This window comes from Triticum aestivum, chromosome 7A (assembly GCF_018294505.1).
Source record: "Triticum aestivum cultivar Chinese Spring chromosome 7A, IWGSC CS RefSeq v2.1, whole genome shotgun sequence".
NCBI lineage: Eukaryota > Viridiplantae > Streptophyta > Magnoliopsida > Poales > Poaceae > Triticum > Triticum aestivum.
The window spans coordinates 488,829,893-488,842,106 of NC_057812.1; the positions used below are offsets into that span (position 1 = coordinate 488,829,893).

Below are 12,214 nucleotides of genomic sequence, written 5' to 3' on the forward strand. Positions count from 1 at the left end.
AATAACCAATAGCGGAACCTGGATGCTCATATTGGCTCCTACATATTCTATGAAGATCTTTATCGGTCAGACCGCATAACAACATACGTTGTTCCCTTTGTCATCGGTATGTTACTTGTCCGAGATTCGATCGTCGGTATCTCAATACCTAGTTCAATCTCGTTACCGGCAAGTCTCTTTACTCGTTCCTTAATACATCATCTCGCAACTAACTCATTAGTTGCAATGCTTGCAAGGCTTATGTGATGTGTATTACCGAGAGGGCCCAGAGATACCTCTCCGACAATCGGAGTGACAAATCCTAATCTCGAAATACGCCAACCCAACATTTACCTTTGGAGACACCTGTAGAGCACCTTTATAATCACCCATTTACGTTGTGACGTTTGGTAGCACACAAAGTGTTCCTCTGGCAAACGGGAGTTGCATAATCTCATAGTCATAGGAACATGTATAAGTCATGAAGAAAGCAATAGCAACATACTAAACGATCGGGTGCTAAGCTAATGGAATGGGTCATGTCAATCAGATCATTCACCTAATGATGTGATCCCATTAATCAAATAACAACTCTTTGTTCATGGTTAGGAAACATAACCATCTTTGATTAACGAGCTAGTCAAGTAGAGGCATACTAGTGACACTCTGTTTGTCTATGTATTCACACATGTATTATGTTTCCGGTTAATACAATTCTAGCATGAATAATAAACATTTATCATGAAATAAGGAAATAAATAATAATTTTATTATTGCCTCTAGGGCATATTTCCTTCAGAAACTGCCAAGCCGGAGAGTTTGGCCGACAGCTAGGGCTCCTCCGGCAGTAATGTTGTTTTTAACAACGAGACAAGGCATCCTTCCTTACGGCGACGGCACAGAGGAACTCTCAATGAAAGCACCAATGTCGGTGTCAAAACCGGCGGATCTCGGGTAGGGGGTCCCGAACTGTGCGTCTAAGGCGGATAGTAACAGGAGGCAGGGGACACGATGTTTTACCCAGGTTCGGGCCCTCTTGATGGAGCTAAAACCCTATGTCCTGCTTGATTATTCTTGATAATATGAGTAGTACAAGAGTTGATCTACCACGAGATCGGAAAGGCTAAACCCTAGAAGCTAGCCTATGGTATGATTGTATGTTGTCCTACGGACTAAAACCCTCCGGTTTATACAGACACCGGAGGGGGCTAGGGTTACACAAGGTCGGTTACAAAGGAGGAGATATACATATCTGTATTGCCTAGCTTGCCTTCCACGCCAAGTAGAGTCTCATCCGGACACGGGACGAAGTCTTCAATCTTGTATCTTCATGGTCCAACAGTCTGGCCAAAGGATATAATCCGGATATCCGGATACCCCCTAATCCAGGACTCCCTCAGATGGGTTGTCTCAATTCGTAAGGCTGTGTGAGGCGGTCATGCAAATTGAGCTGCAGCTAGGAGAGGAGGACAGACCAATTTAGGAGTGGAACCCCACAGGGAAGTACACGGCATCGTCTGCATATGCAATGCTATGTGAAGGTGGGATCAGGTTCCAGCTTGCCGCACCGATCTCGAAGTGTGGAGCACCTCTCTCATACAAAATTTTCATGTGGCTGGCGGCTCAGTACAAACTATGGACTTCAGACAGGAGAACCCGGCATGGTTTACAGGATTCAACATCTCCTTGTTACTTATGCGAGTAGGAGAAGGACACGATGGACCACATCTTGACACAATGTGTGTTCGCCAGGCAAGTGTGGTTCCAATGCCTTACTAGGGTTGGACTACTGCTGGGGTTGATGCCAACTGGACAAGCAACAATATGGAAGAATGGTGGACGACGTCTCGGAAGCTGGTGCCAAAGACCCACCGGAAGGATTTTGACTCACTGGTGGTGCTTATTTGTTGGTGTTTGTGGAAGCAAAGGAACGGGAGAGTATTCGGTAGGAATGACAATTGTAACGAGCATGGCACAGTCCAGCTCATATTTAGGGAGCGTCATTTATGGGCGGTGGCGAAAAGGAGTGGAGTGCTACAATTTTGTGAGTAATTCCTAGCATGTTTAAAGGAGGGCTCGAGTGTAGGCACACCTAGGCGATGCGTGCCGTTTGTAATCTCTTGTAAATATTTTTCTTCTTTCCATAAAGTTAAGGTACGTCTTTGATGTATTCTTGAAGAAAAAAAAGACCCTTGCGTCTATACTCTGTTTAAAAAAGATCCTGAAAAAGAATGTGAGCGCTAGCTATTCGATTGCACGAGTGCATGTATGACAGCGCCTTTCTCCCTCGATGCTTCCGGTCTCCGAAAGTGTCGCCACTCCACATCTCGGTCCGTCCCTCCCGCACAATTCCCTCCAAGCCATGCAAACATCTCCCTCTCCGTGTGGGACTCAGTTTGCAACAATGGCGGAGAGAATGGCACCAAACCGGCCGTAGCAACCTAGGAGGAACGCTCCCGCGCGTCGCCGTCCGTGCCGAAGCTACCGGCAGCAGGTTATAGCGTCCATCGGACGTCGAACGAGCGCCTCGCCGGCCTCTCCAACGACAACGCCGACGACATCGACATCACGCCCGAGCGCACCACCATGGCAAGCGACCATACCAACTACACGGTCTTCATGCCGCCCACCCCAGACAACCAGCCAGGGGCCGCGTCCGCTCCCGCCTCCGGCGGCCCAACCAAGCCGGACAACCTTCCCTTGCCACGCTCGTCGGGCTCCAAGCTCGTGAACCGCCGGAGCGGCGACGATGGCGCGGCCGGCGGCGGCAAGATGGACCGTCGGCTTTCCCCGGTGCAGGTGGCGTCGCCGTCCAAGTCGTTGCTGGTGCGGAGCCAAACCGGGGAGTTCGACCACAACCGGTGGCTGTTCGAGACCCAGGGCACGTACGGCATCGGGAACGCGTACTGGCCGCAGGAGGACAACGACGACGGCGCCGGCATGGGCGGCGGCAGCGTCAAGATGGAGGACCTCGTCGACAAGCCCTGGAAGCCGCTGAGCCGGAAGGTGGCCATTCCTCCGGGCATTCTAAGCCCCTACAGGTTCGCAAAATTCAAGAAACTTGTTGAGTTCACCAAAAAAAATTGAAAAACTTTACATGGGAGTACAATTTATCAAGTTTCAATCAAAATGTTACGACACGAGCACGGCACATGATTTAAATTTCAAAGTGACGCGGGGATTTGCGTACGTGGGCAGGTTGCTGGTGCTGGTGCGGTTCGTGGCGCTGTTTCTCTTCTTGGTATGGCGCGCGACGAACCCCAACCCGGACGCGATGTGGCTGTGGGGGATCTCCATCGTGTGCGAGTACTGGTTCGCCCTCTCCTGGCTCCTGGACCAGATGCCCAAGCTGAACCCCATCAACCGCGCCGCCGACCTGGCCGCGCTCCGGGAGAAGTTCGAGTCCAAGACGCCGTCCAACCCGACGGGCCGCTCCGACCTGCCGGGGCTCGACGTCTTCATCTCCACCGCCGACCCCTACAAGGAGCCGCCGCTCGTCACCGCCAACACGCTGCTCTCCATCCTCGCCACCGACTACCCGGTCGAGAAGCTCTTCGTCTACATCTCCGACGACGGCGGCGCGCTGCTCACCTTCGAGGCCATGGCGGAGGCCTGCGCCTACGCCAAGGTGTGGGTGCCCTTCTGCCGCAAGCACTCCATCGAGCCCCGCAACCCGGAGGCCTACTTCACCCAGAAGGGCGACCCCACGAAAGGCAAGAAGCGGCCGGACTTCGTCAAGGACCGGCGGTGGATCAAGCGCGAGTACGACGAGTACAAGGTGCGTATCAATGACCTCCCCGAGGCCATCAAACGGCGCGCCAAGGCCATGAACGCCCACGAGCGCAAAATCGCCCGTGAGACGGCCGCCGCCTCGTCCGATGCCGCCCCGCCCCCCGTCAAGGCCACCTGGATGGCCGACGGCACCCACTGGCCCGGCACCTGGCTCGACTCCGCCCCCGACCACGGCAAGGGAGACCACGCCAGCATCGTCCAGGTCTTCGTCAACACTGGCCATTTCGTTTTTGAATTTTGGCGCGCAGATGTGTGTGTTCATGCTACGATCTTGTCAACCAATTAGGTGATGATCAAGAACCCTCACCACGACGTGGTGTACGGGGACGCGGACGACCACGCGTACCTGGACTTCACCAACGTGGACGTGCGCATCCCCATGTTCGTGTACCTGTCGCGGGAGAAGCGGCCGGGGTACGACCACAACAAGAAGGCGGGCGCCATGAACGCCATGGTGCGCGCGTCCGCGGTCCTGTCCAACGGGCCCTTCATGCTCAACTTCGACTGCGATCACTACGTGTACAACTGCCAGGCCATCCGGGAGGCCATGTGCTACATGCTCGACCGCGGCGGCGACCGCATCTGCTACATCCAGTTCCCGCAGCGCTTCGAGGGCATCGACCCCTCCGACCGCTACGCCAACCACAACACCGTCTTCTTCGACGGCAACATGCGCGCGCTCGACGGCCTCCAGGGGCCCATGTACGTCGGCACCGGCTGCCTCTTCCGCCGCTACGCCATCTACGGCTTCAACCCGCCGCGCGCGGTCGAGTACCACGGCTTGGTCGGCCAGACCAGGGTGCCCATCGACCCGAACGCACGCTCTGGGGACGGCGTCGCCGACGAGCTCCGCCCGCTGTCCGACCACCCGGACCACGAGGCGCCGCAGCGGTTCGGCAAGTCCAAGATGTTCATCGAGTCCATCGCCGTGGCCGAGTACCAGGGCCGGCCGCTGGCGGACCACCCCTCGGTCCGGAACGGCCGCCCGCCCGGCGCGCTGCTCATGCCGCGGCCGCCGCTCGACGCCGCCACCGTGGCGGAGGCCGTCTCGGTGATCTCCTGCTGGTACGAGGACAACACGGAGTGGGGGCTGCGCGTCGGCTGGATCTACGGCTCCGTGACGGAGGACGTCGTGACCGGGTACCGGATGCACAACCGCGGGTGGCGCTCCGTGTACTGCATCACGAAGCGCGACGCGTTCCGGGGCACGGCGCCCATCAACCTCACCGACCGGCTCCACCAGGTGCTCCGGTGGGCGACGGGGTCCGTGGAGATCTTCTTCTCCAAGAACAACGCGCTGCTGGCGTCCCGCCGGCTCATGTTCCTGCAGCGCATGTCGTACATCAACGTGGGCATCTACCCGTTCACGTCCCTCTTCCTCATCATGTACTGCCTCCTGCCGGCGCTCTCCCTCTTCTCCGGGCAGTTCATCGTGGCCACGCTGGACCCGACCTTCCTCTGCTATCTCCTGCTCATCACCATCACGCTCGTGCTGCTGTGCCTGCTGGAGGTGAAGTGGTCCGGGATCGGGCTGGAGGAATGGTGGCGCAACGAGCAGTTCTGGGTGATCGGGGGCACGTCGGCGCACCTGGCGGCCGTGCTGCAGGGCCTGCTCAAGGTGGCCGCCGGCATCGAGATATCGTTCACGCTGACGGCGAAGGCGGCGGCGGAGGACGACGACGACCCGTTCGCGGAGCTGTACCTCATCAAGTGGACGTCGCTCTTCATCCCGCCGCTGGCCATCATCGGGATCAACATCATAGCCATGGTGGTGGGGGTGTCGCGCTGCGTGTACGCGGAGATCCCGCAGTACAGCAAGCTGCTGGGCGGCGGGTTCTTCAGCTTCTGGGTGCTGGCGCACTACTACCCGTTCGCCAAGGGCCTCATGGGGCGGCGGGGCCGCACGCCGACCATCGTCTACGTCTGGGCGGGGCTCATCTCCATCACCGTCTCCCTGCTCTGGATCACCATCAGCCCGCCCGACGACAGGGTCTCGCAGAGCGGCATCGAGGTGTGAGGAGCAGAGTGTGGTCAGGAAATCGATCGAGCGCGAAGAACCGATCGATCAGTTGCGAAATGACCGGCCAAGAACCGCGCCATCAGCCATCAGCTACGAAGTGCAAGAAAACAAGATTGTTTGTCTTCTGTATTTTTGTTTGTGGATGCACAAGATTAGTAACACTGTAAGCAGGTCAATTCTGTAGCTGAGGAACGTACCTACGCACTGATATCCATACTCATATGGGAAGGTTAACTGTACAGAAATTCTGACTCGTTGCACATTGCCGTATATTACTCACATATATGCTCCCGTATTATGTAGTAGATCGATGTTGGCAATTCATAAACCAACACTACTACTCGAAAAAAATTAACAATGATCTCGATTTTCACATTCGTCCGATCAGCTTGACCGCTCGAGGACCAACATTGTACAACTTGATTACTAGGAACTGGAAAACGCAAGGAGCGTGAAAACTAAGTGATTATAGAGAAATGACATGAACATGGTCCTCGAGTTTCTTTCTTCTTTGTTGCATCCGTGAGAGTGAGGCCATAACAGAAAGTCATCTGTGCGTCTCGAGTCACAGTTTGAAGCTCCTCCACTTTAATTCTTAAGAGCAAACATTTGGTTGTCTGCGTCGTTTTTTGTTACTTTGCATATTTATCTTAGTTGAGCCTGGTTGAGCAAATGCAAACAAAAAATCATCATCTGCGCATCATTCGGTTGCATGCATACCCCCAGCCTGGCAGCGAAGAAAGGCAAGACATGTTGTTTGGTTGCGGACTTGTTTAGGCAGAAAGCCAAGTCAGACTGTTTGGTTAGATGCAACGCATGTTGTTTGATAATCTCCATTCGGAATGATGCAAGACATAGATAGTAGCCAGTTCAACATAGTGGCACATAATTCAACATAATCTTAAACAAACCGCTCAACGCTAAAATGAAGCAAACCACGCAAGAGTGAACTTTCTAGACGCCCATGGCGAAGGCCACGTCATGCTTCTTGCACTTCGTCACCACCTTGACGTCATCTTTATTGAAGACGGTCAACTTGAGGCTGCCCAGAGTCAGCAGCTTGAAAGTGACGAGGTACCAAATCTTGATTTGGTGAACAGTAGCGTAGGGGGACCAACCTTGGTCAAGGGTGACCCTACCGTTGATCACTCGGACCGTCACCTTACAGGTGCAACCGATGTTGGTCTTGAGCTTGAATTCCTGAGGGGCGGCGGTGAAGTGCTTGGTGAAGTCCAGTGTCATCGGCAAGCACTCTAGCTTCGGTGCAAGGATGATCTTGCAAAAGTGGGTCGGCCCAGCCTCCTCATGAAAATGGCCGAAGTTCCTCGCCTGCTTGGGGGCGTTGGGGAGCTCACCACCTCCTTGCCCTTCTCTTCAGCCGACACTAGCTGCTTTGCCCTTGGAGTTCTCCGAGGGAGCATTACTGATCTGCATTATCAACATCACAAACGAAGGTCAATGAAAGGACAAATGCAACACACCATAACTACTTATCAGCATTCATTAGTCCTACCCATCTAGCCCAAAGCCCCTAATTATCCACCACGGTACTCCACTACTTCTCTCTGTCTTCTATCCTCTTCCATGACTCTGTCTTACCACCTCTCCATCACCATGAACCCCATCACCAACCCCTTCCCCAACGGCATTGGATGAAGCGCTTTCTTCCTTGGCTGCTCGCTCAGTCCCGCACCAAGTTCGCCAAGACCATGGAGGTGAGCTCTCAGTTCACCAGCATTGAGGACATGCATAAAGAGGCAGACAATGTGGTGTTGAAGCCGATGAAGGAGTCGAAGACGATGATACCTAACCCAGTCAAAGGCATTGTGCTAGTGGACATACTACGCTGGGCAATGGATCAGGCCGAGTCCGGCGATCCTGGTCAAAGATCCAGATGGGCCAAATACAGGCTTGTTAGGCCTCCTTGTGCCCAACCGACCGTCGTGGTGGCGCCGCAGGACGACCACGAAGCGGTGGAGCTGGTGGTCAGGGTGACATCCAGGCAATCGTACAATGCCCATCATTCTGGACGACGACGATGATTAGGAGATGATGGATGATGCGGTCGAGCCGGAGGTGGACGCCGACAAGGCTAAGGGCCCCCGCCGCTCCAAGCGCCTACAAGGTCACTGCGGGTAGGATGTATCAATGTTTGTAAGATTGATTTACCCCCATCCCCAACCTTAACCCCCTTGTACTCAATCCCCGTATGAACCCTAAAATTCATCGGTACCGCCTAAATCCACATGTGGTGGTCAATCCCCTTCCGAACCCCACGTTCAATCCGATCCCTAACTCACGAATCGAATGCAAAATTCGAAAGAGAGGACAAAGGGTGGTATCTGCTTGAAGCGCCCGAAGTTAATCCCAACATTACTTTACCAAGGAACATTAGAGCATCATCAGGTAATGATTTGTTTTAGACAATTGATAAAAACGGAAGCTTATTTTAAAAAAACGGATGTTGATCTGTCTAGGGCGATTCCTAAGGCGGACCAGAACATCTGTTGGGAGCAACTCTTGGTTTGCAAGCAAACACAACAGTGTATGCTTATCTTGCGCTTAGCGTCTTCTCATTTGGCTGGTGTGTATCTAAACAGAACTACGCAGGAAAAGAGATCGAGTCAAGAGTTGAATTGTTGAACCAACAGTCTAGCAAAGGACTCAACAACGTTCATGTACTTCAGGGTGCAATTGGGTCACTGACAAGAGAAGGCTACCCTGACATGTAGCAAAAGGACATGTAGCAAAAGGGCGTGGTCCATCAGATGCGTTCATCTCAATCACACGGCCTTCACAAGGAACAATCACACAGCCTTCACAAGGAACAGAGATGCCATTCTCAGTGTCAATTTCAAACCCAATTGGAGATTTAGAGGGCGTGGAGTAGAATAGGGCGAAACCGACAAGAGGGGTGTGAGTAACATAACTTAGCAATGTACAGCCAACATCAACAATAAAACGTCACTAACACAACATATATGTAGTATACATAACAAAACCATATATAAACATCAATTGACGAAGGGAATAAAGCAGAGCCACTTCACATGAATGTAAATCACTTAACTTAACAAAATCACTTCACTGAACTATAACAAATTACTCCCTCCATAACGCTCTTATATTTCTTTAAAGAGGGAATCACTATAATATTAACATACAAGTATAGTAACAGACCTATTTTGCAATCGTTAAAACAACTTATATCAATGGAATAACACAAACCAAGGGAATACCACAAAGTACGACTGAGCCAACCTAGCTAAAGAATGAGCTGAGGTAAAGCACAACCACAAAAAGCTAATAAAAACTATTCAGTATTTTTTTTCTTGCTATTGCTGCTAGTTAGCTTTTCATCAGAGTACTTGCAACACCAAAAAAAGAATACTTGCAACAGAGACATAAATATAGCATTTGACATTACAAAACAGTCAAGAGGATCAAATAAAAAGATGGCCAATACAGACCTAGACATCCCTTTGAGCAGCCAAAGTAATATGGATCAGAGGGCGTACTAGAACTAATGCAATTCTGGTTCAGAATACAGTAAGGCAAATGTTTTCACCGCATTATAGCAACATGGCAGTGTTGATCCATTAATTTTCACCATGTATCTGAGGAAGCAATATATAAATTATCGTTTTTGGTCCATATAGGCAGCACACAAATATGGAAGACCAAATCAAAGGCAAGGCAAGACTAATCTAATACGAGCACTACACAACCGACAAGTGAAACGAAGACCACTACACAACCGATTGCAGATAAGAGATTCAGCACAAAACAGGCCAATGCAAGCAGGAGCTCAATCTTTGAGATCATGTTGCACTGTAAACGTTGTATGTTGTACGACATGATCAACAGACTGCTTCACTGCATCATTTTCTCATATTCTCATTTTCATTAAATATATCATAGTTTCTTCCAAGGGTGAACATGGTATCACATGATAACTTTTAAGGCCCTCATACTATGTACAATTGAGAAAAACAAGTGATGCATTTTAATTGCAAGCCAAAAAGGGTATATAATCAAAATGACAATATGAGACCATTTGCTGTCTTGGCACTGCATATAACTGTACGAAGAAGCTATGGAAGACAGTGAAAAGGGTCAATATGAAGAAGCTACAAGCATGCCAAAACAGTACTAAACCCAACACAACATGTTGAGGGTGGATCAGTGGAGCATGCAAGGCAGTGAGATGGTCAATATGAGGAAGTTACAAGCATACCAAGCAGGGTAGCAATTATTAGACCGTTAAAGGGCTAACTGAATATACTGGGTAGCTAATATCCATGGTAGTCCTAAACAGTAAACACCGCACTATTTAACAGAAAGGTTGCGTCAGATATTACTCACGAACAAGACTAATCAATATAGTTATAAGAATTGGGGAAATAAACAGCTCAAGGAGTAAGATCCAACAAAATTGCAACCATGTGCATTCTTTAGCATGATTTAACACATGGAACATCATCATCATCATCATGCCTTAATTAAACTCTCTCCGAGATCCATACTAACCACAAAATCCTCATGGACAATACAAAAACAGTGATAGAGATAGCTCAGTGTGCTATTGATTGCAAGAACAAGGAATACTAGTATTGTAAAGACGCTCTGCTCCTAGAAGCGGAGCTTGGTGAAGAACCACCTGTTCTTGCCGGTCTTGAACCTCTCCTCGAGACGTGCCTTGGCGGCCTTGCAGGAGGCGACCTTCTTGTCGCGGGTGGCGAGGGCGTCGGGCCCGCCGGAGGCCACGTCCTTGAAGTCGACATCCAGGGTGTAGCGGGTGGGCATGATGTGGGTGAAGTTGACCAGCTTCAGGAAGCACTTCACGCGCGACTTCTTCGCCGTCTTCTTGGCCGAGTCCTTACGGATCACCTTCTTGGGGTACTTGGCTAGGCCGGCGACGAGGCAGTGGCCGTAGGGGCGGTCGCGCGTGCCCTCCTCGAAAACGCGCACAATGACCGCCTTCCGGCCGGCGAACCGACCCTGGAGAAGGATCACCGCCTTGCCCGGCTTCAGGAACTTCACCATCTTCGCGTGCTCCGCCGCCGCCGCCGTCGCCGCCGCCGAGTGGGTTGTGTGGGTTTGGGTGGTCTGGGAAATGGGGATAGATTGGACGGGAGGAGCTTATATAGTGCGGCGGCGCTAGGGTTTCGACGATGGTTGATCGGTTTGGATGGTTTTAGTTTGATCGGACGGTGACGAGGTTAGGAGATCGGATGAAGTTGTGGGATCGGGCCGCGTCTTTTTTTTCCTCATCATATAGGTAAATTATTAACGAAAAAACTAACACTCACATGTGTGGCATATTGCACATCGCTCACATGTCTTATTTACCACTCATTTTACCACATGTGAACAGATGACATCAGCAGGTATCTTTTTGGTTTTCGGCTTAAAAATGTTTTATCTCTTATTTAAAAAGTCGAACTAAAAAATATGTTTTCACCATTAAATCCGTCTCGACGAGATCTTCAAAACTAGATCCCATGTTAATATGTTTCGACGAATTTTTTTTTGCCCAGAAGTTGCCATGATGTTTACACTGTAGTTGACATAGTGCTTAAATTAAAGTTGTCATGTGGCAATTTAAGTTTGTAGAGCATGGCAATTTTAGTATTTTGATGATGGCAACTGCAGTACTTTGACCATGAAAAATATTTTTTGTATGAACCATGGCTATTTTAAATGCATGTATCATGGCAATCTTAGTTTATGGTTCATGGCAAGTCTAGTTTTTTAATTTCCTATTTTATAAATGTCAAAAAATACTTTTAAATATAGAAGAAAATAGTTGAAATATATCATGATAACTTCAGTGTAAACACCATGGCAATTCATATGCAATAGACATGGCAATTTTTAACCGGAAAAAAACTCGTCGAAATATATTGATATGAGATCTAGTTTCGAAGATCTCATCATGAGAGATTTAATGGCGAAAACGAATCTTCAATCGGATTTTTTATTTAAGAGATAAAACATTTTAAAAACAAAAAATTTAAAAGGATTCTCACATGCATGCATGCGGTGACGTGACGCAGTCTGTGTACTACAGGGTGTGTGGACGAGTTTCGCTCCCACCACATGTGTGGGCGTTAGCGTTGTCCATTATTAAAAAGAATGAGGATGTAAGATTGAGAGTATATACTAATTAAAAGGAATGTAAGGTTTCATGTTCACTTTTTTCTCATCAGCCCTTCGTCTAAACTTTCTATATGTGTGATGATTAATCATGTTAATTTACTTATCTTCTGAACCAATTTCATTTTAATTTACTTATTAAACTTCTCATCAGTATAACGTAAAAAAGGGGCAACATTTGATAAACACTTATTTACAAACCATATTAATATAGGAAGATAATCACAAGGTAACATACTAGAATATTTATATTGTCTTGCAACC

General features: G+C 49.8%; 2 protein-coding genes across 2 annotated transcripts; one reads left to right on the forward strand and one right to left on the reverse strand.

The window, feature by feature from the left end:
• Positions 1 to 2,276: 2,276 nt before the first annotated feature.
• On the forward strand, positions 2,277 to 6,036 carry LOC123151316 (putative cellulose synthase-like protein D5). Its single transcript, XM_044571044.1, has 3 exons — positions 2,277 to 3,020; positions 3,178 to 3,973; positions 4,058 to 6,036. The coding sequence occupies exons 1-3, from the start codon at positions 2,566 to 2,568 to the stop codon at positions 5,786 to 5,788; spliced, it is 2,982 nt and encodes a 993-aa protein (XP_044426979.1). The 5' UTR covers positions 2,277 to 2,565; the 3' UTR covers positions 5,789 to 6,036.
• Positions 6,037 to 10,211: 4,175 nt separating this feature from the next.
• Positions 10,212 to 10,943, reverse strand: LOC123147728 (60S ribosomal protein L27-3). The gene has a single exon (XM_044567026.1). It carries the CDS (start codon positions 10,835 to 10,837, stop codon positions 10,424 to 10,426), a length of 414 nt encoding a protein of 137 aa, XP_044422961.1. The 5' UTR covers positions 10,838 to 10,943; the 3' UTR covers positions 10,212 to 10,423.
• Positions 10,944 to 12,214: the final 1,271 nt, after the last annotated feature.